We start from the raw sequence: 26,031 nt of genomic DNA, 5'->3' as shown, positions 1-26,031 counted from the left end.
AAAACCTTGGCTTTCATCCCCAGCAAGATTTAAACTGGGAGGAATGGAAATCTATAATCCCAGGGTTCAGGAGATAAAGGCAGAAGGATCAGGAGTTCAAGGTCACTGTGTTGCAAGTCTGAGTGAGACCCATGAGACCTTGTCAAAAACAGACCGCGTGGCAGCAATTCTTTTTTTTTTTTTTTTGGTGGCAGCAATTCTTAAAGGAAAAGGTGTTTGCAGTATTTAGCAAGAAAACAAACAAAACCAACGAAAAATCAGTAGTAGGTATCAATAGAATCAAGAGGTGAGGGAGAGACAGTGGAAGTATCAGTGTTAACAAAACAGAACAACAGATGTTATGGAAGCAAAGGATAAAGAGAGCACATGGAAGAGGCGTCTGGGTACCCAGGGATCCGTTTAGGAATGCCTTTAACCCTGAAGGGGGTCACTCAATCACCTGGAACACCTACTATGGACTGAGTGTTTGTATCCCCAAGTTTCACCTGTTGGTACCTCAGTGCGAAGGTATTTGAAGATGGCGGCCTTGGAGGGGTACCTGGGTCCTAAGGGCAGAACCTCATGATGAAATCCATGCATTTATAAGAAAAAAATCAGCTCCTGCCTCTTCTCTGTGTGGCTGTCAAGAAGGCAGCTGCAGGTGCCCTGGATCTTCTCCAGGTACCACACCACACCTTGCCAGCGCATCTCTGGTGGTTTGCCACAGCCAGAGCTAGGAACTTAGGAGTGTTCCCAGCTGAGAGCTGTCTACATAAGCAGGGGCTACCAGGACACAGCCTCTGCCTCCTGAGCATAGCTTCAGTGTGACTAGCCAGCTTCCTGCTCCCGCAGCCATGTCTTCCCCACCGTGATGCATTCATAAAACCTTTCTGTATTGTTTTTGTCAGGGCATTTCATCATAGCCACAGAAGAGCTACCTAGTGCTCGGTTTTCTCATCACTGAAGCAGATACCATTTTAAATGTTCCGAAATGTCATTTGTACAATAATTATCCAGTATAATCAGCTGTGATGCTGTATAAATCCTATTCATTTTCCAAGATTTTTACATCCTTACCCAGCCTTCTCAAAAGAGCTATATGGTATGCTTGGAATTCCACGCCTGCTGATTAGTGCTTAGATACTGGCATATTATCTATATTACCTGGAAATTTAATTACAGCCCACCTCATAAGTCACACCCCAGCTTGTTCCGTTGCGGTCTTGTGTCCGGCTCTAAACTTAGCCAACGCAGGAGAAATCTATGCAGGAATCCAACAGTTTATACTGCATCACGACAAGAAGCCCTGTGGGTTACAAGCAAGGAAATGACAAGTGAGAGTTGCCTCTTAGAAGACTGCCTGAGTCCAGAGACATCTGGAGAGTGTCTTTTTATTATAAACATCAGACTAGCTATGAGAGGAAGGAAGAACCTCAGGGCAGGAAGGCCTAGGAAGACAAAGAGCAAAAGGTCTGATTTAGGGAGGCAACTGTGTAGATGGAGAGAAATGAAAGGAAGGTTTATAGAGAAAGAATCAACAGATTACCAAAGTTATTTTAACACATCCTGGGGGAAGGAAAATGAACGTAGGCTAATAAGTTCCCCATCCTCAGACAAGTGTTTTGACCTTGTCAACCTACTTCTCTACTTCTTGATTACGAGAACTGTCTCAAACATCTTGGTACCCATAGATACATATCCAAAGCCCATTAGTGCCTAAATAAGGCTGCCACGTTACCTTAATAGACACCTAGAACCCGAGATGTCTGTCACGTAACCTTATAGACACCTAGAACCCGAGATGTCTCTTTTTGCCATTACCCTAACCCTAACCCTAACCATAACCATAACCCTAACCCTACCCCTAACATGAGCAAACTGCAGAAAGGAGGCCAGGTAGATGACTCTGTCAGCAAAGTGACTGACTTGTAAGGACAGGGACCTGGGTCTTTTGGGACCCATGTGCAAAAGATTCAGGCTTGGTGGTGCACAGTTGTAATCCCAGCCCTGGGGAGGCAGAGACCGGCAAATTCCACCTTGGTCCAAGTGAGAACCTGTCTCAAAAACAAAGGACAGGCTGGAGCATCAGCTCAGTGGTTAAGAGCTCTTGCTGCTCTTGCAAAGAACCCGGGTTCAGTTCCCAGCACCTGTATGGTGGCTCACACCCCTCTATAACTCCAGTTTCAGTGGACACGGTGCTTTCTTCCGACTTCTGAGAATACCAGGCATGCATGTTGTATACACATGTGCATGCAGGCTAAACAACAAACTAATAAAATAAAATAAGTAAATCTAAAAAGAACCCACAAGGCTGAGGGATGATGACTGAGGTTGAGCTCTGGCCTCCCTGTGTAAGATCACACACACCAGCACTTGCACACATGTGCCTCTGCATGCACATGAACATACACAAAAAAAAAATTTGAAGAAATACCTGGAAACTAGAAAACCAATTCATTCACCAGTTTAGATGTTGGCAAACTGACTTAATCTTTCTGTGAAAATCAATAATCATTAGAATTGTTTTAGATGGCTTATTAACTAAGCATATCTAATTCATTACTGTTTCAGATTGGTTTCTTTTGTGTGTATGTGTGCTTCCTCTGTGCAGTGCCGGAGGAGACCAGATGGGGCATCAGACTCTCTTGGTACTGGAATTATAAACAGTTGGGAGCCAAGGTCCGCTGGAAGAGCAGCCAGCGCTCTTCACCGCTGAGCGGACTCTGCAGTACCTACTTGTTTCTGTTGTTGTTGCTCTGAATTGTGTGTGGAACGTGCTTGTGAGTGGAGGTGCATACTTGCCACGCTGCATTTGTGTAGGTCAGCGGCAACTTGTGGGAGTCAGTTCCCTTTTTCCACCATGGGATCCAGGGATCAAATTCAGGTTGTCGGGCTTACATGGCAAGTGCTTTTATCCGCCAGCTGAACCATCTCGACAGACCAATATATCTAATTTGATCCAAACATAGATTAAATATTTTAAGGCCTGTAGCAATAGTTCTTTGGGAGGTAGGGAGAGATGGGGCTTCACTCAGCCAAGGATGAACTTGTCCCGATCCTCTTGCTTCTACCTACCAAGTGCTGGGATTATAAAGATGCCCTCCCTTCTAACAATGCACCCTAAACTGTAGTGCACTGCCCCCTTCTAAGAATGTGCCCTAAACTGTAGAGCACTCAGAATCATCCAGAGTGTTTTTAAAATTACAGCCTGCAGAGTTTTTGACTCAGTCGGTTACTTTTGAAGCCACTGTCTTTGAACAATATTTCCAAAGTTTCAGCTTATTATAAATATCCCCGAGTGCTCTTGGAAAATGTGGAGTCTCTGGCCTCACCTCTGATCTCCTGAGTGGGGCTCTAGCCTCCTCTTCAGGGGAGGTGTGGAGGCATCTGAATACCTTCATGTTTCACACAGTGTATAGTCAGCCAGGATTGGTAAGTATTGCCTATAAGCAATCCTAAGTTATGGGTGCCATAGTTTTTCTGTTTTACAAAGGGACAGAGGCTTATCCGACCTTGGTTCTAGTAAATGTAGTTAGCCTTTCCCCTGCATGGTTTGCACCACATTCCATATTAAATACGAAATATGTCTGGTATTTGTGCTTAGCACCTTGGCAGCAAAGACATCAGAGGCACTGCCTTAGGCTCTTTAGAAGCTGCAGATAGACACCCCGAACAGCAAACAGGCTGCTTCTCAGATTCATCCTTCCTCCCTTCCATCTACTTGTGAGGGCATATTTTCGTGGTTCTTCTCTAGAAAATAAAAGCCGTGAGGAAAAAAAAGCACACTTCACACACTCAAAACGAATTCCATCTGCCCCTTCATTCAAAATGCAAGTTGAAAGCTATTTGCCCTCAAACGTCTCATGATGACAATATACGCAGTTCCTCCTAAAACAATTTCTGGCACATATTTTTTCCCACATATTTACTAAAGCCTGCATGCCTGGATGAATGAATGAATGAATGAATGAATGAATGAATGAATGAGTGATGAATGAGATGTACCCCTGAATGCCTTCTGCTTAGCTCTGTCTGTGCCTCCACGCTGTTCTCACTCTCCTTTCAGGGTTGCTCCTGTCTGGAAAGCTATCAAGGTTCTCAAAACACATTTCTTCAACTCACAGCCTTAGTTTTACCTAGGAAACTTGACCCACATGCAAAGATTGGCCTTCGTTCCAAGATGAGCCCGAGTCCCTTCAAGGTGATGATAATGGACACAGGCTTTGGGGACCAGTGTTAGATTGACCCTGGCAGGCTTTTCTTTGCGATCTGGGTCTGGTGCCCAGAGGGCAGATCCGCTGTCTGCTATGATGACCAGGCACGGCCGCTGTTAGACCACTGCTTTGGTTTCACGATACTACTTTTCACAAACTCCCATCACCTGAAGCCACATCTCCGTTAGTGCTGTCTGGACGAACCTGACAACGTAGAAGGAAATTACAAGGACTTTTGCGTGATTCTCGCTGTTCGAGTAACTCAGAGCAAAACTAAATCGGTGTGACCCGCAAGAGCTTACAAAACAGCCCGTCACTTCCAGCTGTTGACTCAGTGGCCACTAGGTGTCGCCCTCTGCTCTTTGATGTGGCTTTCCTAAGGTTGGTGGAGTGGAGTTTGTCTTCCTGTGAAACCGGACAAGGATGTTCTGAAAAAGAGATTGAGTTTTGAGAACTAGCTCAACTTGTTTTGCTCTTTTTTTTTCTTAGCAAAGAGCCAGGTTGAGTCATCATTGCTATTCACTCTGTCAGAAGTTACATCCATTTTTATTTTGTCCTAAGGGAAGTCTGACAACTTTAGAATCAATCCCAATTGTCTGTGAATAAGGTTCCAGTAGCTAACTACCGCTCAAAGGACATTTGACTCTTCGCAGTAAGTTCAATAGAATGAACTAAACTTAGCAAGGTTCTTGAAAATAAACACCTAAAGGTCTCCACAGAGAAGCAATGATAACCATGCAAGCTTTGTCTTATAGAAATGTTTTCACAGATTATCCAAATTAGCATTTCCTTGATCATCAGATAACCTTTTCCTATTGAGAAAGATTTTCTAAAGATTTGCCTTCAAAATGTCTTGTGTGTCTAACTTGTCCTTGCCCTTGGAGAGTCAGGTCCTGCATCACCACTCGGACAAAGCCTCAGAAACCCTTGTTCCCCTCTTCACTCGCTGAGTTAGGAGATCCCCGGGCTCTGTCTTCACAGTGACCTTCCTGTAAGCTAGGAGAGGACTGTGCCAGTCATTTCTCTGTGTGAGGACTTCAGCATCAGATGGAAGAGATGCAGGTACAGTCAAGAAACAGCCAGCACGAATGCTCCCTGACTGGGGAAGCTTTTTGTTATAGACTTGAGAGGGAGAACAGCCAGAGGCATATGGCAGAGTCCAGAACCAGGAGAAAAGGTTATCGCCAGGCATAGGGAAGCAGGAGAGAAGGGGAGAATCATGGAGATCACAATGTAGTAGTAAGAGACAGGGAATAGAGCAGCAAGAGAGAATACAAGGATAAGGGAGACAAAGTGTGGAAATAGTAGAGATTCACGGGTTAGAAAGAGGATGAGCAGCTGTGGGGAGGGAAGTGCCAAGAGACTAGCCTAGCAGCTTTGTGGTCCTGGGGGAGCCTGGAGGCTAGCATGAACCTTGATATGCAGCCACAGGTTTCTGTCAATGAAGCCATATGCCCCTTCTGCCAGAGGTAAAGGAAACGACTCCTTTTGGCAGATGGGAACCAGTTTCACGAGCTCCTGAGTGAATGCTCACCAGGCATCCTCCTCTATATACTTCTGCACACCGCAGACTGACTGGAACACAGCAACAGATCTGCAATGAGCACTTTCTGAACAAAGACTTTGGTCTTGTTTGTTTTCTCATTTTAAGTAAAAACAAATCAAAGTGTTTGTATCAGTCAGAGTTCTCTAAAGGAGCAGAACTGAGAGAATGAATATACATTAGAGAGGCTCGCAGGCTATGGTCCAGGTCACCCAACAATGGCTGTCTCCCAACAGAAAGGTCAGGAATCCAGTTGTTCAGTCCAAGAGACTCCATGTCTCAGCAGCCTCGATCTGGTGCTGAAGTCTTATGACTCCGGAACCCTGGAGAAGCAGACTCTAATCCTAGTGAAGGAACGCCTCAGCAGCAGGGTAGAGGAGCTTTCCAAAGCACAGTGATGGCAAGCAAGCAGAAAGCGAAGTTCTTCTTTCTTCCACGTCCTTTGGTGTAGGCTGCCAGCAGAAGATGTGGCCCAGAATTAGGACAGGTCTTCCCACCTCAAAGGATCCAGTCAAGAAAACCCCTCAGTGTCCAGCTACTTGGGTTTTACTTCACTCTGGATGTGGTCAAGTTGACTACCTAGATTAACCATCGCATTATTTTAAGGAAAAATAATAAAGAACAGCTAAGAACACATGTAGCTCTTTCAGAGGACCTGGGTTTGATTCCCAGCACCCACATGGTGGCTCGAATCCATTGTAACTCCAGGTCTGACACCCTCTTCTGTGCCCCACAAACACTGAACATACATGGTATACATATATGCAGGCAAAATACCAATACACATAAAATGAAAATAAATAAAATTTAACAACAATAATAAAAGGTTTTTTTCCACTAAAAATTCTGGACTCACTGCCTAGTGACACTGGGCCCAGGCGGTTAGAGGACACCCTGGGCAGGTAGAGAACACTGAGAAGCCCCCACCCGTAGTCACGTGACGTGGACTGGGCTGGGCATGAAAGATACTGGGGGTGCCACTACAATGGGCAAGTACAAGGTGTGGTGGAGAAAGACAGGTGGAATGGCTTGTGCGCTATGAAGAGAGGCAGAACTGGAGGGGGGGGGGTGAGGAACAGCCTGTGCTGCCGCCTGAGGCCATCGAGATGCTCTGACCCATGTTGCCACCCAGGGCCATGTCTGGGTCCTGGCCTTGCAGCAACGGCAGTCTGAGTCGATGTCTGTGGCCCATGAGACCACCAAAGGCCACGGGGATGTCCCTGATCTGGGCGCTGCAGAGCTGGCCCCGCCCCTCACGGGCTGAGGTCACTCTGGAATATTGGTCCTGTCCCTCACTTGGGCAGTGGGGGAGAAAGCTGGCCCTGAGGGCTTGAGAGCAGGAGAGCTGGATCCGCACCAAGCCATGGCACCATAGGAGAGCTGGCCCTGGCGGTGGGGCGTGAGTGAACCAGCTCCAAGGGTGTGAGCTTCGAGAGCTGGTCCCACCCCTTGATGGCCTTGCACTCGGGAGAGCGGCCTGTACCTGGGCAACGCAGCAGAGTTGGCCGTGGTGGCATGGGTAGGGGAGAACCGGTCCTGCCCTTTGCCAGGATAGGAGATCCGGCTCCGCCTCTCACACAGGCAAAGCAGGAGAGCTGGCCCTGAAGGCACTGGGTGTAGGAGAGTAGGCGGCCTGACCAACCCAGCTACCATCCCAGGCCCAGATCCAAGGCTTTGAGTTGGCACTCCCCAACATCTAAGCCCTCTGAACTGCTGAAGCTTGCGAAAGAGCTCCCTCTGTAGAAGCAAACCTGCAGGATCTCCATGACACCAGGCAGCAACAGGATATCCGAGAGGAGTTATGGTGAGATTCCAGTATTGATAGTGTATGACTCATTGCAATGAACATTTGCAAGTAAAGCTGTTTAGGCAAAAGGGTGTATAGCGTGACACGCCATGACACACTGCCACATCCATGGCAAGATATTTGTTTCGTTTTTAATTTTTACTTTTTGTTTCCTTTGTGGGGGAGGTTGCAAGGATGAAGGGCAGATATCGAGGGACCGGGAGATGAGTGGGATTGAGGTGCATGGTATGAAATTCACAAAGAATCAATAAAAAGTTAAAAATAAAATGAATAAAATGAAATTCTGGATTCCATGATTCTGCTTTCATTATGTTCATTTATTCCTTTATTTTGTGTGTGTGTGTAAGGTATACATATGGCAGTCAGAAGATAATTTGCTCCTACTGTGTATAAGTCCTGGGTCTCCAACCCTGGCTGTCAGGCGCATTAGAAAAATTCCTGTCTCTATGAAGATAGAAACAGAGACCCTCATCAGAGGAACGAACTGAGCTCCCAAGGTCCAGTTGAAAGGCAGAAGGAAGGAGAAGATGAGCAAAGAAGTCAGGGCCGCGAGGGGTTGGTCCACCAACTGAGGCAGTGTGCCTGTTCTAATGGGAGCTCACCAAATCCAGCTGAATCGGGTCTGAATGAGCATGTGACCAAACTGGACTCTCTGATTGTGGCTGACAATGGGGGCTGACTGAGAAGCCATTGATAAAGGCACTGGGACCTGTTTTTACGGGATGTTCTGGCTTTTTTGGGACCCTAGTCTATATGGATGCACAGCTCCCTAGGCCTGGGTGTAGGGGGAGGGCCTTGGAATTCCCACAGGGCAGGGTTCCCTGCCCTCTCTCAAGCAGGGTGGGAGAGAGAGGAGGGGGTGTGGGGGAGCGGGAGAGGATTGGGAGGAGGGAAGGAAGTGTAAATAATTGAATGGAAAAAGAAAAAGAAAGAAAGAAAAATTCCTTTACCTGCGGTCTGGAGTCCAGCTCCATCATTCTTGAAGCTTTGACTGTGAATCTTCATCTTTAACAGCTGAGCTATCGCTCCAGCCCATGATTATAATACTCTTAATTGCCAATTAATGGACTCCCATTAATAAAAACATGGGGATAGAAGGTCGACTCTGGCTACCACCTTAGAGTCCAAGGAAAAAGAAGACCCACAAATTCTGGGCTCAAGAGATTCTCCCATCGCCTTGGAAGCCCACTCATGTCCTTCGAGGGCCTCCCATTGCCTTTGGGACCTCCTGTGTCCTTAGAGAGCCTCTTAGGGCCTCAGAGACCCTCCATATACTTTTCTGTCTTGTATTTCGGTCATGAACGTGGCTTTTGCATAAACAGAACAAGTGGCCCATGAATGTGGTTTTACAACTTGGGAAAAATGTGGAGCCTCAACCTTTTCTATATTATTAACAAATATCGATACTCATTTAAATAAAGATAATGCTGAAAAGGCTCTGGATCTTCAAGTTACTGCCAATCATTTTATTTTTTCTTAACATAGAAACAAGTCTTTTAACAGAGGTTTTAGAGAAGAAAATACCCTGTACTTAAATGACAATAGGAAGAGCAGCAAGCCTGGGCCCTGGAGGAGCTGGAGGGATGGCTCAGAGATTAGAATCAACTGCTGTTCTTGTAAAGGACCCAGGTTCGAGTCCCAGTACCCAGGTGTGACTCACAGCCATCTGTTGCTCCAGCCCGAGGGTATCTGACATCCCTTCTGACAGTCTTATGGTGCACAGACATAGATACAGAAAGACAACTCACTTCACAATAAGATAAATTAAATAAATACTGTTTTTAAATGCTAAGAAATGTGAATAACTATGTTTATTGTTGTTTACCTGAAGAGCCTGGCAGGGTGCTGCCTAGGTTGCACAGGGATCCTTCTAGAGTTCGTGTGCTGGAAACGTAAGCCCCAAATTCATACATACTGGATGACTAAGGGAACTTATGAAAACAAAGATTAGCATGTTCGCGAAGCTTGCTCCAACTCTCTGCTGGGTGCTATCCACCATATTCTGATGCAGGAAAAGGGCCTTCATCTGATGTCAGCCCCATGTTCTTGAACTGCCTTCAAAAACATGGACTAAGAAAGTCTCTGTGCTTTGTAAAGTACCCAGACTGTAGTACTGAGTTACAGGAACAGGAAACAGACTAAGGCAGACACCAAACCAATTTGGCTGAATTAATGGGTTTACAGTTACCAGCAATCATTTGGCCAACCTTTTTGTATGAGCAATCAGCGTGAATGGTTGTCCATCTAGTGGACAAAGACATGTACTTGATTCCCATCATCTGGTAGAGATGCTGGGGTGGTCAGATCTGTTGTGGGAAGGTAGGAAACTGGTATGGGTGGACAAATCGGCTCCATTTAAAAACCTGGGGGTGGAATTTCTAACTCCACAGATGCAAACACCTTTCTATTAAAACAACAACAACTTTCCAGGAAAAGATTTTCCCTGGAGTTGATTTGTGAAAGGCTGCCCATAGCCTGGAAGTTTCTTTTGGACTGTGCTGCTCTAGAGGTTTGACCGGGTGCAAACTTGAGCGGTTTTCTCTTTGTAAAATTGGTGATAATCATTTCTATTTCTGAAGGGTGGCTGTGGGAGGAGATTCACCACGCCTGTGCTAGAGAAGCATGACAGCCTGTGGTGGGCATGCTGGGAGCACAGCCATTTCCTGTTTCCCATGCTGCCTCTTAGGGTGAGCAAAGGGAAGGCTCATGGGAGGGGTGGCACACGTGAACAGAAGCAAACAAGCCTTGGGTTTGCAGAGCTCCCGACAAGTGACTCTTTAAATAACAGAAGTGAGTCTTCTCTTCCCAGCAGTCAATCAACAGAGACGATATGACCTTCCAGCATGCTGGCGGGGAGCCTAGTTGCAAACGCCAAAGAGGACCTGATCACTGGAAAGGGTTCTGGGAAAGCACAGCAAAGAGAAACTCCTTGAGGCAGGGATAAGTTTGGCATGTGTAGTGAATTAAAAACATCTCGTGTTGGCCAGTAAATAATGAGTCACGGGGAGTAAGATGAGCTGCAGCGGAAGGAAGACCCACAATGCAAGGCTGGGCCCATGTGAGCCAGAGCTCAACATTGTTTGTCACTGTACCCCTAAGTGACCCCTGTGAGGTGTGGGAGGGGTTTTGGTTTGGTTTTTATTTTGCTGTTGTTGCATTTGGGTTTCTTTTAGTTTGTTGTTTTGTTTGTCGGGTTTTCTGTTTGTTGTTGGTGGGTTTTTTTTTGAGACAGACCCTATGGAGTACTGGCTGTCCCAGAATTCACTAAGTAGACCAGGCTGGCCTTGAACTCACAGATGTAAGCCTTCCTCTCCCACTGAGTGACTGAGTGCAGGGATTGAAGGCGTGGGCCACCACTGTAGGACCAGACTTTGGAGTTTTGCTGATGGGTTGAATGGGAGAGTGAAGTTGGGTATTACACATGTGCGTCCCTCCTCACAGGTCGACCTTATACAACGGTTGTTGGCACCCACCTATGCCCTTCCTTAGGTTTTGCATCTGGGTTCGCACCATGGTGAACTACGCCCATGGACATCCTTCCTTATCATAAATCCCGCAGTATCAAAAGGTCAGGAACACCATGCCCATTGCATTGTACAATGCTCTGCCCACTGCAGCCTCATATGGTAACATACAAACGTGTTTGCTTTGGACTTGAACAAGTTATGCCTTACCGAATGTGGGTGTGCCACTGATTTTTATTTTTTAGGGAAATACGTGAAGAAATGGATATTTTTGCAATGAATAACTTTCAGCATGAAACTGTTTTTTTAAAAAGTGACCAGATATCTAAGTATAAAGAGATATTATTAATAATTCCATGTGGGTTGTGGTGGGTGAAAAATGCCAAGAGAGTCTAAAGTGGAGCCAAAAGGAAGACAAGACAGGACCCAGTGTTCTTACTCAGTCTTACGCATATAAAAATTTGTAAAAGCAGCCCAAGCAGTCTGTTGGCCTAGAACCAAGTCCAGCTTTCTGCCTGTGCAGAGACTTCTGGACAAGTGGACAATTACACAGACAAGAAGCAGAATTAATCTGGGGCCATGGGACATTCGTGGTCCCAACTTTCTTTCCCTGTGATGGGTTCCCCCAAGCAGTTTGTCTGGGAGGAACCTATGAAGAGTAAAACTGTAAAATAAATAAGCCTTATCTGGTTCCAGTCATTGCCTCCTTCCTCTATGGTGATGTAGGAGTTTGTATCCCAGCAACTCTGAGCTGTGGTGCCCCATTGATAGGACAGTTTGTTACTGACACCTCAGAAAGCCTATACACGGTACCGGGGTCAAGTCCCAAAGCTGATGTGGCCTGGCGATGGAGCATGTCATTCAGAGTTTCCTGTCTCTGAAGCAGGATTGATGGAAAGTCTGCTCCATGGAACTGAGTCAGAAACGTGAAAGTCAGAGACCCAGCCAAGAGAGGGGGAATTGTGCCTGTTCCAGGTGAGCTAGTCAAGAGATCTGACAACCGCTCTCCCTTCAGAGTATGAGAAGAAACAAGCAAAAAAGGAAAAGGTTGAACCGAGTTCAGGCACACACATAGCTAAATTTCACCTCTGAAGAGGTAGCACAGCCTGGAGATCAAAGTGGCCAACTCCTCATAGAATAGGAAAACTACATACAGATGTGTGTTCCTGAACCCCGGCTTAAAGACTGTCTTCAAAAACTCTCAACCCTCTTCGTTGACTCTGCTCACTTCAGCCAAAGTGGAGCCTGCCCTTTGCCTTGAATAGGATATCAGTAGCAGCTCTAAAGCTGGGTGTGGCAGTGTCTGCCCGGGATCCCAGCACTAGGGAAGTGGAAGCAGGAGGATTGCTGCAGGTTCCGTATCAGTCAGGGTAGGCAGGGGAGGGAGGGCAGGGAGGGTTTAAAAACAGAGCCATTACTTCTGTGTGAACTGCTCTTGAAGGGGGACATGGTTACAGTCACGCAAAGCTGCAGATAAAAGGTCTCTCTAGTGAAGGCAGACTGAGGAACAGCATGGACAGCGTGGCTGTGGGGTTACTGAAGTGTTGACTGTGATTCTCACTTGTTTGATGGAGACCAAGCTAGATGCTGTTATTAACATCAAGGATATTAACCCCTGCATACAGAGGCCTTCCCCAACTGGTGGACTTTTTGACCAAAAATTGGTTTCCTTAAAGAAAAATGATTTTGCCTCAAATCCTCAACACCTAAACTCTGCCTGTTTCCCGCTTGCCGGAATGTGCTGCAGACTCAATCTCTGTGATCCTATGAACCACACAGACACACAGGCAGAGGAAATGCACATACACACACACTTCTCAGCCTGTGCGACCCCTAACAATCACAATAATAGTCATTTAATTCTCCCAGAAGTTCTGAGACACTGAACACATGATGGCTGGGCCCTACGTAAACAGAAGAAGTTGGGTCAATCCGCCAGGAAATCAACCCCATTTACCTGCATTCTACCACGCAGGAAGCCATCCTGTCAGCTGGACGTGCAGGAAGTCAGACTGCTCTCTCAGAGATCACCCAGAAGGTGAAAAGCTTAGTTATCACTCAGTCCCCAATGCTCAGGACTTGGTCAGTAACTAACGGCTGGCCACATATGCTGGTTTCCAAACCACAAAGAAAGCCTGCTTCCAGCGAGAGCCTCCAGCTGCTGCAGCCAAGAGGCCGCGCTGTGCACACCTGATCCACAGCAACTTGTAATATGCCTGATAAGACAGAAAGCTTTTTGCCAAAACCGTTTAAAAATTCTGCTTGCTGGACTCATGGCCTGATCATGATATAATGTGCCTAACTATGAAAATCTGTGGTTTGCTTTGTCTTATAGCAGGGTGCATGTAGATTTATTAAGGAAAAATTAAAAAGAACTCCTGTGGAGGGAGAAATACCCAAAATATTCTGGTTTTAAGTACAACTTCCTTTACCTCAATAAACTTACTATTTCAGATAAAAATAAGAAAAGTATAAAAAGCACCATACATATGATTTATACTTAATATGCAAATATTAAACTTTAAGAATAAATATTACTCAGTTACATTTATAAAAAATAAGAGTTTGAGGCCTCTAGAGCAATCACTGGACATGAAAAAGAATCCAGAAATAGCAAAGCAGTATCAGGGAGGGGTACATTTGATAATTAGGTTTATTTAAGAAAAACAACAAATATCAAGTATAATCTTTAATTACTAGAATTTCACAGTAGGCATTTCAAATATTTGAGTTTTGGCTCATAGTAATTAAATAAAAAACATCACTTTCAATAATTTTTTCAACAGGATGGAAAAAAAATCACAATTTAAGATCATTCATTTAATAATTTAACTTCAGAAAACATCAATACTGAATTATGACATTGTAAACATGATTAAAATATATCTTAGGCTACAAAAAAAGAAAAAACCCAGCAACATAATTCCCCAAACAGCCACAATTCTTGCTCCTGGGATACAAATGTAGCAAAATTACCAAAATGATACTAACAGAACCAACCTGTCAGGAGAAGATAAACAGAAGACAGTTTTTAACAGGGAAGATCCAGGGAAGGTTATAGCCATAAAAGTCATTAGGTGCCTTAAAAATGTTTTCTGGGAAATTCTGCAAATGCTCCTTTATGATCTGTCCAGTTATTTGGAAGATCTGACCCCTTGGATGCAGCTCCTGACGGCAGCGCTGGAATGCCAGCTTCAGCTCAAACTTCACGGGTGCTGTATCAATAACACACAGGAAAAGGGTGTCAGTGACCTCCACATTCCTTCCCGAGAGCTCATTCTGAGGTTCCTGCACATTCACCCATGTCAACTGTCTGCAAGTGACACCTTTAGAGGTGACAGTGAGGCCAATCAGATTGAAACTGGGGTGGCTCTAGACTGGGTTTGTGTGGGTGGAGGAAGGAGTTGGAGTCAGATGCCCAATACTGTGAGATCCCGAGGTGATGGAGATGATACCAAATAAAGCTCAGAAGCCTGAATCATCAAATGTGCCCAACGAAGCTGATATTGTGCTAGGAGATACTTTCCTTAGGGGGTAAAGACCAGATGGTAACTCGACTCTAGACTGAGGTACCAATGGGACATGACAAGTTCACAGATGTTGTCCAGGCGAGGATCAGGCACACACGCCTGAATACAGATCTTTGGTGAGGCCACTCTATAAATACGATGACACCTACCCTCAAGATTAGACACATGCTGGCAAAGAAGCATTTAAAAGAAATGTTCAGCTGGGTGGTGGTGCACACCATTAAACCCAGCACTTGGGAGGTAGAGGCAGGTGGCCCTCTGAGTCTGAGGCCAACCTGATCTACAGAGCGAGTTCCAGGACAGCCAGAGTTACACAGAGAAACCGTGTCTTGAATAACCAACCAAAAGAAAAAAGAGAAGAAATGTTCAGCATCCTTAATCATCACGGAAATGTAAATCAAAACTACTTTGAGATTATATCCTACATCAGTCAGTATGGCCAATATCAATAAAAACAAATGACAGCTCATGCTGGCAAGAATGTGTAATAGGGGAAACACTCATCCACTGCTAGTGGGAGTGTAGATTTGTACAGTCACCATGGAAATCGGTGCAGTTGTTCCTCAAAGATGAGAATCAATCTTCATCAAGATCCAGTTACACCACTCTTGTGCATATACCCAAAGGTCATTTGTTCAACCATGTTCATTGCTGCTCTATTCACAATAGCCAGAAACTGGAAACAACCCAGATATCCCACAACAGAAGAAGGGGTATGAAGAAAATGGTACATTTACACAACAGAGTATTACTCAGACATTTAAAAAAAATGAAATCATGAAATTCCCAGGTAAATCTACGGAACTGGAAAAAAAAATCATCTGAGTATGGTAACTTAGACCCAGCTATGGTATGTATTCACTTAAGAGTGCATGTTCACTGTGAAGTCACAGACAAGCAGGCTACAAACTGTACAAACAGATATTAGATAGAGTGTAAGGGACTAGAGGAAGGGACAGATCACCTAGGGTCTCTCCTAGGAGGGGCAAACAGAATAGATAGTGATGAATGGGTGAGGGGAGGGGCTGCACTGGGAGGACCAAACAGGCAGAGGGAAGCAAGGAAGAGAATATGAGGAGGGACAGGAAAACTAGAGCCATCTGAGGGGCTGTACTGAAGCTTCCTATGATACACACATATATGAGAGCCATCTAAATAAAATCGCCTAATAACAGGGTAGACAGAGCCCCAGCTGGACAAGTCTCATTATCAAACGGAGCTTCTAGCGTCGGGAATGGGTTGCTTCTAATTGAATATTTTAGGGCCAAATGGGTTCCATGAGTGCCGGGAGCCATGTGACTTCTTTAGGGGACAAGGCATGAGAACCCCCAAATCATCAGGGCTATTGGTAGCTCTCTGCAAACTGACAATGAGGTCCTGTCACTGAAGACAACACTTAGACAACTTACTGAACGTGGAGAAGTCCTAGAGCCCTCACCCCTACAGACCAGCATTCCTAGTACTGGCAGGTTCTCTGCACGCTACCAAAGGAGAAGCAAACACCAGCCCAGCTACAAATCTTCTGATTTGTGAGAGTGACCTGCTCACAAGATGCGCTGGTGCAACAGTGGTACGAAGTTTGTGTGAGTCACCAACTGCTACCTGATTTGTGTAAGGCCCCCTCCGTGAGATGGAACTTATGCCCAGAGTTGCTTGGGTGGTGAAGAACCTGAGACTAGCAAGGGTAGGGTCCTAGGGGGAAAACAACTACTACTATTCTGATAAAGGAACTTAGCTGTAAAAGACTCCTAGCGACATTCTGCTTACTCAGAAGCCACCTCCTAAAGCAGATAAAAACATACACAGAGATCCACAGGCAGACGATATGCAGGGTAAGAGATCTGAATGGATGCTCAAGTCTCCCCTCAGAGCTCAGGGAAACTGGAAAAGCAGGCAGAAAGAGTGTAAGCTGTAGGGAATAGAGGACAGCCAGGAAGCAAGGGCTTTTTAGACACAGCAGGGCGGGCACACACACGAACTCATAGAGACTGTGGTGCCTGCATGGGTGTGCACCAAAGGGGGTCCTAGAGCTGAGAAGAGTGGACACACATCCCTATCCTTAACCTGGAAACTAACTCCAGTTCATAACCACTTCCTAGTAAAAAGTAGTCTTCTCCAAGTGCGTCTCATTGGGGAAACAAACCACTCCATTTTTATAGGTCTTTTGTGTTTATATTATGGCTTCCAGTTTGAAGGTCTTATGGGACTCCTGCACATGCAAACAAGTGTGTGTCTGTGTCTATATGCATTTCTTTATGCCTCTCCCTTGGCCCTCTTTATTCAGTTGGTTGTTTTGTCACATTCCAATTTGTTTCTTTCTATTTATTTATTTTTTATTACTAATCCTTAAATGCCATTTGTTTTCTAACAAGAGACAGAAAGGGTGTGGATCTGAATAGGAGGAAAGGTGGGGAGGAATGGGAAAGTGTAGAGGGAGAGGAAACCTACCAGAATATATTGTGTGAAAAATCTATTTTCAAAAAAAGAAAAAAAGAGGGCCTATGCAGACAGGTATGCACACACATGCATGCACACACATACATGCACACACACAACTCACCGCTGCCTTCAAAGCTTGATCCAGGTCTTCAATAAGGTCCTTTTCATCCTCCAGGCCCACGGAGAGTCGAATCAATGTGTCGCTGATCCCCAGGGTAGCTCTGTCCTTCTCAGGCACAGACGCATGGGTCATGATTGCTCTGGAAGTAAATGTGCACAGATTTCATCATTGGATTGTGGAGGCATAGTTCTAGCTTAAATATTGGCATTTATCGTCAGGTCTCTTTAGGCTGCTATTTTTGAACCTTTATGATTTTTCAAAGGCAAACAGAAAATAAGCAATTATCAAGCTTATCTCTTCTTCTCATGATTTTAAATTAAAACCAGGACTGCTTATGCCATTACTGATAAATCATAAGAATGGGTTAAAGTTAGCAGTTTAGTATCCAGGTAGAGGAGAGACCACGTGCCGGTGGACTCAACCACCTGCCCCAATGAGTCTTGAGCTGAAGACCAAATTGCTCCTACACTGCTCTTTCCAAGAAATACACTTCTGAGGCAGATCCATGAAACACAACGCCAGGACTCTACCACTCAGCAGCAGGCAACAAAAATTCTAGTGCAGAACACATGAAAGAATGGCCTGAAGGATTTTCCAAACCAGAAGCTGATCATCCTCAGCAGGTTTAAAACCAGGCTTCCATCGCATGATGCGCTATATGGAGAACCTGGAAGAGAGGACGCGTTCTCCCTGTTATAGGATGAGGGAAGCCCTGAGGAAAAGCACATCAATCTACCAAGGCAAGACGGTTTTGGGAGCTCGAGGGAGGGTCTGTGAGGACCACACAGGAGAGACTGACACTCAGATCCAATGTGTGTTCTGCTGCCAGTACGCTTCTTCCCCTTTGCTCTGTGATTGAACCAACAACCCTCACACCCACAGAAAAAAAAAGCACTTGAGTTGTCTGGTACACAAACAGGATCTTCTTTTGTTGCTCAAAGGAAGGTTTTTTTTTTTAATTTTTTATGTATGTGTATATAATTGGTGGTGCCTTTCCATCCTCCTCTCTCCTCCCCAGAACCGGTACTACAGGCATGCCCCACCATGCCTAGCTTTTTACAAGAGTACTGGAAAGCCAAATTCAAGTCCCCACAGTTGTGTGGCAAGCACTTGAACTTCTGACCCACTTTCCCAGTCACAACCCACACTATTCCTGGTGCAAAGCCTCAAGAATGAAGTTGGCATGTATTCCTGAGTATATCAGCCAAGCTCGCTGGGTGGGTCTCCCTGTCTGTAAAGTAACTAACTTGCTGGATGCTTCCCTAAAATCCTCTGGCTTGTAGTTGGTTTACAAAGGTGTGGAGTACCAGGCAGAGCTTGAATATCTATTCAGATAGCATACCATCAAAGATGCAACACACTAAGAGAGTACGCAGGTTTACCTGTACAGTCAGGCTTTCCCTGAAAATCAAGGGCATGGGACATATTTTCTGTTCGCCAGGGGATCTAGACAGCTTTTCTGGGATAAAGTCTCCCTTCCAAGGCCGGGTGGGGACAACAGCAGCACAGCACATAGTTACACAGGGGAGGGTGCAGCTCGCTCCTTTTCCTGGGCACCACTGGTTTGGCACCTGACACTGGCGGATGGCACGGGCCTGTGGTCCACACTCTCAGGAAACTGAGGTGTGTGAGTGAGCACCATGAAACCAAGTTGTGTCCGTCTGTAAACAAAAAACTGGAAGGGTGGGCTGAAGAGATGGCTCAGAGGTTAAGAGCACTGACTGCTCTTCCAGAGGTCATGAGTTCAAGTCCCAGCGACCACATGGTGGCTCACAACCATCTATGAGATCTGGTGCCCTATTCTGGCCTGCAGGTGTACATGCAGGCAGAACAGTACATAATAAATAAAATCTTTATAAAAAAACTGGAAGGGTGTTGTGGAATATTAATCTAAGGTGTTACATTCATTTATGCTGTGGAATATTTGTTTAATGTTGTAAAGAAATCCTGCATCTTTTATGTTGCATTTGTCTAACTCTGTGAAGCTGTGTTATTTCATCTGTCTAAAAAAAACAAACAAAAAAAAACGATTAGTCTAATGAAGAGTCGAACAGCCAATAAGAAGGCTGGAGAAAGGATAGGCAGGGCTGGCAGGCAGAGAGAATAAGGCAGGAGAAAGGATAGAGAGAAGGAGAAGAGGACATCAGGGCCCAGCTACCCAACCAGCAATAGAGTAAGACAGGAAGAAAGATACATAGAATAGAGAAAGGTCATAGCCCAGAGGCAAAGGTAGATGGGATAATTTAAGAAAAGCTGGCTAGAATCAAGCCAAGCTAAGGCAGGCATTCATAAGTAAGAATGAGTTTCTGTGTATTTTTGGGAGCAGGGTAGTGGGTCCCCAAAGAGCCAAAGAGTAAAAAGGAAACCAACAAACTACAAAGGAGTCCATGTCTGTGGAGCCTGATGGAGTGAACTCCAGTTCCACTCTGTGGAGAGACTGGAATTTGTTTTAGCTTCAGAAGCTAATTGCTTTATCTTGGACCAGCGTTAGCCTTCTGGAAGAGCCATCCCTTGTCCTGCTTGGTATCCGAACTAATGTCTTACGATAATAAATAAAACCATCTTAGACGCTATTAGCAGAACACTAGCTTCCACCAATCCAAGAGCTAAGAATGTAATCAACCATCTTGAGACTATAAACCTGCTCTCACCCTCGTGTTGCACCCGACTCTCTGAGGCACCCACAAATGTATTTTAAACTTGCCTTGACTTATGACTTTCTTTGTTCTGTAAAAATATAAAAAAAAAACCATGAAACTGCTTCCACACTGGAACACGGAATTTGGGTTAACTCTATCTGTGTTCCTGGGTCCATGTTCTTACTTCATTTAAGATGAGAACTGTGGTTTTTACATCAACAGATGAGAGAGGTACAGATGTGGCAGCTCAACATGGGACACAACACAAAGAAAACAAGATAAAATAATCAACTATTAAAAATAAAGAGTAAATAAATGACATGCAATAATTACCAAGAAAAACAAGAGCATACTTACGGAAGCTCGGCCAGACTCTCGTATCCTCCCAGGCTCTCAGCCAGAATAAACAGCTAGCAAAGAAAACAGGAATTTAGATTGTCTGAAAACATACTGCTAAATTCTGAAAATAAATGTTTTTGATGAAACTTCTCTGGCTCAGGAGGGACGAAGAGTGATAGTAACTAAGAATAAACCAAGAATCAGGCAAGATACTAAGAAAAAGTCAGAGTAAAGTCTAAAACAATTAGATATACTGCCTTACACCTTTAAAACATGAAAAGTTGATGGCGTTGCCTGGGACTGTCACCGTGGTATTCAGAAGACAGAGGCAGGAGGATCTCTGTGAGTCTGGGGCTAACCCGAGCAACATAGCAACCTTGTCTCAGTGGACTTTACAAAAGTCTGCGGGTGTAGCCCAGTGGTAGGGAGTTCACCTGGCAAGCACAAGACCCCGAGTCTCATCCCCACAACTGCAAAATCAACCAGTCGGTCAGTCAATCCTTCAATCAATCAGCAATAAACAGACCAAAGTCAGTTTCCTACATCACCCTGGTTTGGATGATAATTACACAATCTGCAAGTATTAAATATTCTGCTTAAGACAGATGAAGGCTATGGTACCACCCAGGAGGCAGAGACAGAAGGGTAGCACAAGTTCAAGGCCAGCCTGGTCTGTAGAGCCAAAGCTAGGGTTCTAGACTATAGAATGAGTAAGGCCCTGTCTTAAAAACAAAAACAACAAATACATAAACAGCATACTTAAATGTTATTTACATGAGCTCTGAACCCTAAAATGTTTACCTTTAGACCGACCTCTGACGTTTCCTTTTAAACAAATACCTCTGAATGTCTACCATTATCTGCACTAATCCATATGTAGCACTTTCTTTTTTTCAAGACAGGGCCTCTCTGTACAACAGTTCTGGAACTCCCTTTGTAGACCAGGCTGGCCTTGAACTTGTACTACCTGCCTGCCTTTGCCTCCTGAAAGCTAGGATTAAAGGTGGTGCCACCACACCCAGTTATGGGGCACCTCTTAACACCCCCTTTAACTGCCACAGAGAAGGGAAACTTCTTAGTCCAAAGGTTGCTTTAGTTTGCACGTGGTCTGCCCTGGGTTCCCTGTGCAATTGGTGATGATGTCCTGCAGAGAAGCATCTCTTGGAGGGTAACGGTCAGAGAAGCATCTCTTGGAGGGTAACGGTCAGTGGTGCCACTTTGATTCACGCTCACTGGACGAGCGGCACCCAGAACTCCTGGGCCTGCTCCTTGTCTTCTTGCTTCCACACGCCCTTTCAATCTTTGTTATGTGGATACCAGCAGGTGGCTGGATCCCTTCAGCCTCCAGAACTGTATGCTGAGTGACTGGCCTGGCTTGGGTGAGGTGGGTCCCACCAAAGTTCATGGGTTGGAGTCGAGGTCTTCAGTGTGACATGCTTTTAAAGAAGTGAGGCTTGGAGGGAGACTTGAGGCCAAGGAGGGGAGAACTAACCAAGATACTGTCAATTACCATCAAAGCAAGCCTGCCCCCAGCTGACCTTCCTAACTGGTGATTGCTCTTACTCCTACACAGGATGCCATCTGACACGAGACCCTCGGTAGAGGGCACAAGGAAGGGCCAACTAACTCTGACCTTATGCTTTTGACCTCGAACAGCCAATGAAGTAAACCTTTACTTATAAAGTAGCCTATCTCGAGCATTTCATCATAGTAATGAAAAACAGGCTAATATATCCAGTCCTGGGTATTATAGCAGCAATAAGAACTAAGATTGTATTACAGTGCCATGAAATTTATTCCTTTTTTTTTTTTGAGACAGATTCTTATTATGTTGCCTAATCCCGTCTCAGACTTAAAGGATCACATGATCCTCCTGCCTCAGTGTGCCAGGTAGCTAGAACTGCCTGTCTTAATTTTACTACATGTCTGAAGTTAATACTGTCCTTCAAATCTTATAGATAGAGTTGTGCCCGGAGAGCTTTGTTCTGTCTTATGGGAGTGGCCTGCAAGCCCAAAGCTGGGCGTGAGTATGAGCCACAAGGAAATTTCGGGGGATGAATGCTGAGCTCACCTTTAGACTCTTGAGGAAAGTCTCGGCGTGCTGCAGAGCACCCTTGATGTAGAAGCTGACCATCCCCGGGCAGCCTGTGCACTGGCGCTTGGCCAGCTCATGCTGAGGGTGGGAGGGTAGCCCTGGAAACACAAAGCACAGAAGCGGTCTCATTCCAGAGCCACACATAGTTCAAGGGGACAAGTCCACTGTCCCCGAAGTTAGCTTCAGGTAAGCCTGACAGCAGGGTCCTCCCGTGCCCTGGCCACATCTCCCTTCTCAACTCCATCAGTATGAGCTCTTTCATTCAGGACCTCTGCATGTCTGGACTCCCTTGTTAAATTAATCCTTCTGGGACTCCTTGATTAATGTATTTTAGGAACAAGACTGTCTCCATGAGGCCAAATCCATTTATTTTATTAATATTGGACTCATATTCCTAGAGAAAACAGGTCTAAGAGTTGTTGGACGTCTCTGGAAATACTCAGCTGTGAGCGTTTAACAAGTGCCACCCGCTCCCTGGGGCATAGATCAGAGCCTTTCCCTCTCCCTGGATCTAAAATGCATTCCAGCAAGCACACAGGTGGAGATCTGAGCTCATACATTTCAACTTCAGCTTATCCAATTTCCTTGAAGACAAATCTTAACCACCCTACACTCATGATCCCATAGCACAGGCTCTAAGAACAAGGTTGCAGGAGCCCATGACAGCTTAGCTGGTAATTGGTAGCATAAACAAGGGGTGAGGATGATTCTGCTCGTCTCCCTGAAAAGGGGTGTGAACTGAAAAGAGGCTGAGGGGGATCCTGCTACATTAACTTTCGGTGGGAAGAAGTTATGTCCGATTATCGTGTTGAAAAAGCGACAGCAGGGTCTCACCCTTCAACCAACCAAGAATTATCCTGTGACTGAAGTATACACAGCCTCAGAGCTAAAACCACAGAGGCATCTAGCGTGTGAGGCTGTTCTCAGCACCTGACCTCCACTGCCCCAGCTTATCTTGTCTGTCCACTCTCCACCATGCTGATTCCAGAGCCTGACACACAAGGACAATAACCAATGAACAACGTAAAATTACATGAAAACAGAGACTCACAAAGAATGACCCACATAAAGTCTTAACCTAGACAGAACTGCTTAGAACTCAGGTTGACATACCAGGATAAATAACCTTCTCTACCCGGGGATTTGACTGCAGGAAAGTAGCCACTGCCATCCCATTCTTGAAGTGTTTCTCCATTCGGACCTGCAGAGTCTTCAGGCCTCGGCAGCAGAGGTAGCAATCAAAGGGGGAAGGAATCGCCCCAATTGCTGGAAGAGAACAAATGTTGGGTTAGCTTGAAGGTACCAGGGGACTCAAGGAATCCTCTGGTTCTTCTTTTTCAACATAGTGACTCAGAAACATCTAGCTGTAAGCTCAATGTTTGTGTTTTAGGGAGAAATCGCTATGTTGAATGGGAAGCATAGAATGAAAACAAAAATGCACTTAGAGAAATGTGCTCTGAAGAAGAGACATGTCTGTCTTATAACTAGGAAACCAAGATGAGACCTTAGCTGTGAGGAGATAGACATACAACAGTGTGGGCCACTGTGAGCAGACTGTCCTGTACAATTCCATGACCCTGCACGTCAGTGTGGGCCATCACATCTTTGAGATGCACCACAGAGAAAATCTGCAGTGTGGTCATGATTGTTGCCTCACAGTCAACTAACACACACCTTATTTCTGTTTTTAAAGGTTTTATTTTAATTCTAAATTATGTGTATATGTGTATGTGTGTGAGGGGGAGGGTGTGCATGCGTATAGTGCCTGCAGAGTGAGTCAGATCCTGGGAATAATTGCTATAAGTGGTTGTGAACCCTAACATGTGGGTGCTGGGAACTGAACTGAGGTTCTCTGCACGAGCAGCTCCAGCCATCTCATTCCTTCTTATTTATCAAGCACTCAATCAACTCCACCTCCTCAACCCCTTTGCTTACTTTAAGAGCAATATCTAGAAGGGTATTTTAATTTTTAATCATGTCTGTCTCTTATCGGTCAGAATATAGTGATCACCTGTAGTTGAGACAAACTGAGCAAGCTACCAGCAAAGGAATTTAATGTATAGAGAGGTGTATGTTTAGGGCTCCAGTGCTACTCAAATCCAACCACCAGTCCAGGTACTTATGGACATGGAAGCCAACACTTCAGGCTTAAAACACCCCACTGAGTCTTAAAAACTCACTCCAGTTTTAACAATTTTGTTAAGCAAAAAACAAAATTCCTTCCTTAAATGATGTCATGAAGTCATAAAATCGTGTTATGCTATAACTCTATTTTTTGTCTGAGACAGGGTCTCTCACTCTGTAGCTCTAACTGGCTTGAACCTTAGTGTGTAGACCAGGCTGGCCTGGAACTCAGAGATCTTCCTGCCTATCTGCTTATCTAACACTGAGTATAACTATGTTTTTATAACCTTTTTTCCTTATCTTTCCCTAAATACAAATATCAAGCGTAATCTCTGGTGGCATAACGAGAATCCAGTCTTTTTTTGGGGGGGAGAGGGGTTGAGACAGGGTTTCTCCGTAGCTTTGGATCCTGTCCTGGAACTAGTTCTTGTAGACCAGGCTGGCCTCGAACTCACAGAGATCCACCTGCCACTGCCTCCCGAGTGCTGGGATTAAAGGCGTGCGCCACCACCGCCCAGCGAGAATCCAGTCTTAAGGGGCTGGAGAGATGGATCGATGCACAACAATGTTTGCTGTACAAGAATGAGGGCCTCACTTAGGATCCCAGCACCCACGTAGAAAGCTGGGCATGGCTATGTAACCCCAGTGCTGTGCTGGACAGAGGCAGAGGATCACTGGTACTTAGCTATGGGTGTGAGTGGTAACCCTGTCTCAAGGACTAAGGTGGAGAGTGCCCTCTTCTAGACTGCGCGCGCGCACACACACACACACACACACACACACACACACACACACACACCACACACACACAAAGCAACCCAGGCTTCTGACCACTTACAATTCTGCAGGAAACGAAGCCGATTATTGAGCTCGTCCGAATTAACAGACACTAAGCCCATGACAACATCACTGTGACCTACAACAAAACAAAAACATCACCGTCAACAACAATTGGTGTCTATTCTTCAATTCATAATTGCCAAACTGTGATTTTTCTCTTGAAAAAAATCCTAAGAGGAAAGTCTTCTCTTTTTTGAACTTTACTCAGTTTTATTGCAGTGACCATACCTAAAGCAGTAAAGTAAAAGCCATATCAAGAGTCAGAGTCTCCAGGCTGCCAGCAAAATGAAAGTGTAACCCCTCACAGTAAACCCTATGAGCCATGAATGCAGTTTTGTTTATGAGAAATGAGATTCTGAGTGTGGTAATGTACCCCTCCAGTGCCTGGGACATAGGGAGATCAGAAATTCACGGCTAGCCTTGGCAAGGAGTGAGTTCCAGACTAGCCTCAGCTACATCAACATCTTTTTATTTTACTTTGTAACACAAGTCACAAATAAATCCTACATAATAGCAGAGGGATCCAACATGCCTAACCCTGGCCACCATCATTTATCTGCGGGGAAGAATATTTAAGATGCAAGCTATACTTATCTTACCATTCATGTATTTTGTGGCAGAACACATACAAATATCAGCACCCAGAGCCAAAGGTCGCTGAAAGAAAAAAAAGACATTTTTACTTCAAATGAGAAACCATCTGAAAGGCGCCATTATATCCACTTGAATCTGTTGCCTCAGATCCCAGTGGAATCCATCTCAACCATGCTGAGTGAGAATCCACAAATTTTTAGTTTTCTAAGACCTTGAGTCTGCCCGTCCATATCCTTCTACCAAAGAAGCATCCCAAAGAAAACAAAATCAAACAAAAATAGACTAGGCTCAGACTCTGAAGGT

The 26,031-nt window shown here is 45.1% G+C and overlaps 1 protein-coding gene across 1 annotated transcript in view; it reads right to left on the bottom strand.

Annotated features, from left to right (window-relative positions):
* Positions 1 to 13,683: 13,683 nt before the first annotated feature.
* Cth (cystathionine gamma-lyase) overlaps positions 13,684 to 26,031 on the bottom strand; it is a 30,355-nt gene continuing 18,007 nt past the window's right edge. The window contains exons 6-12 of the mRNA XM_075981020.1: positions 25,734 to 25,791; positions 25,133 to 25,210; positions 23,284 to 23,436; positions 22,147 to 22,268; positions 20,094 to 20,146; positions 17,098 to 17,236; positions 13,684 to 14,222 (exon numbers count right to left, since the gene is read on the bottom strand). Of these exons, the coding sequence (XP_075837135.1) occupies positions 14,214 to 14,222; positions 17,098 to 17,236; positions 20,094 to 20,146; positions 22,147 to 22,268; positions 23,284 to 23,436; positions 25,133 to 25,210; positions 25,734 to 25,791 (612 nt within the window). The 3' untranslated portion in view covers positions 13,684 to 14,213. The remainder of the gene's footprint in view (positions 14,223 to 17,097; positions 17,237 to 20,093; positions 20,147 to 22,146; positions 22,269 to 23,283; positions 23,437 to 25,132; positions 25,211 to 25,733; positions 25,792 to 26,031) is intronic.

Source organism: Microtus pennsylvanicus, chromosome 7 (genome assembly GCF_037038515.1).
Source record: "Microtus pennsylvanicus isolate mMicPen1 chromosome 7, mMicPen1.hap1, whole genome shotgun sequence".
Taxonomy (NCBI): Eukaryota; Metazoa; Chordata; class Mammalia; order Rodentia; family Cricetidae; genus Microtus; species Microtus pennsylvanicus.
The sequence above is the reverse complement of the archived record's forward strand: the minus strand, read 5'-3'. Positions and strand labels throughout refer to the sequence as shown.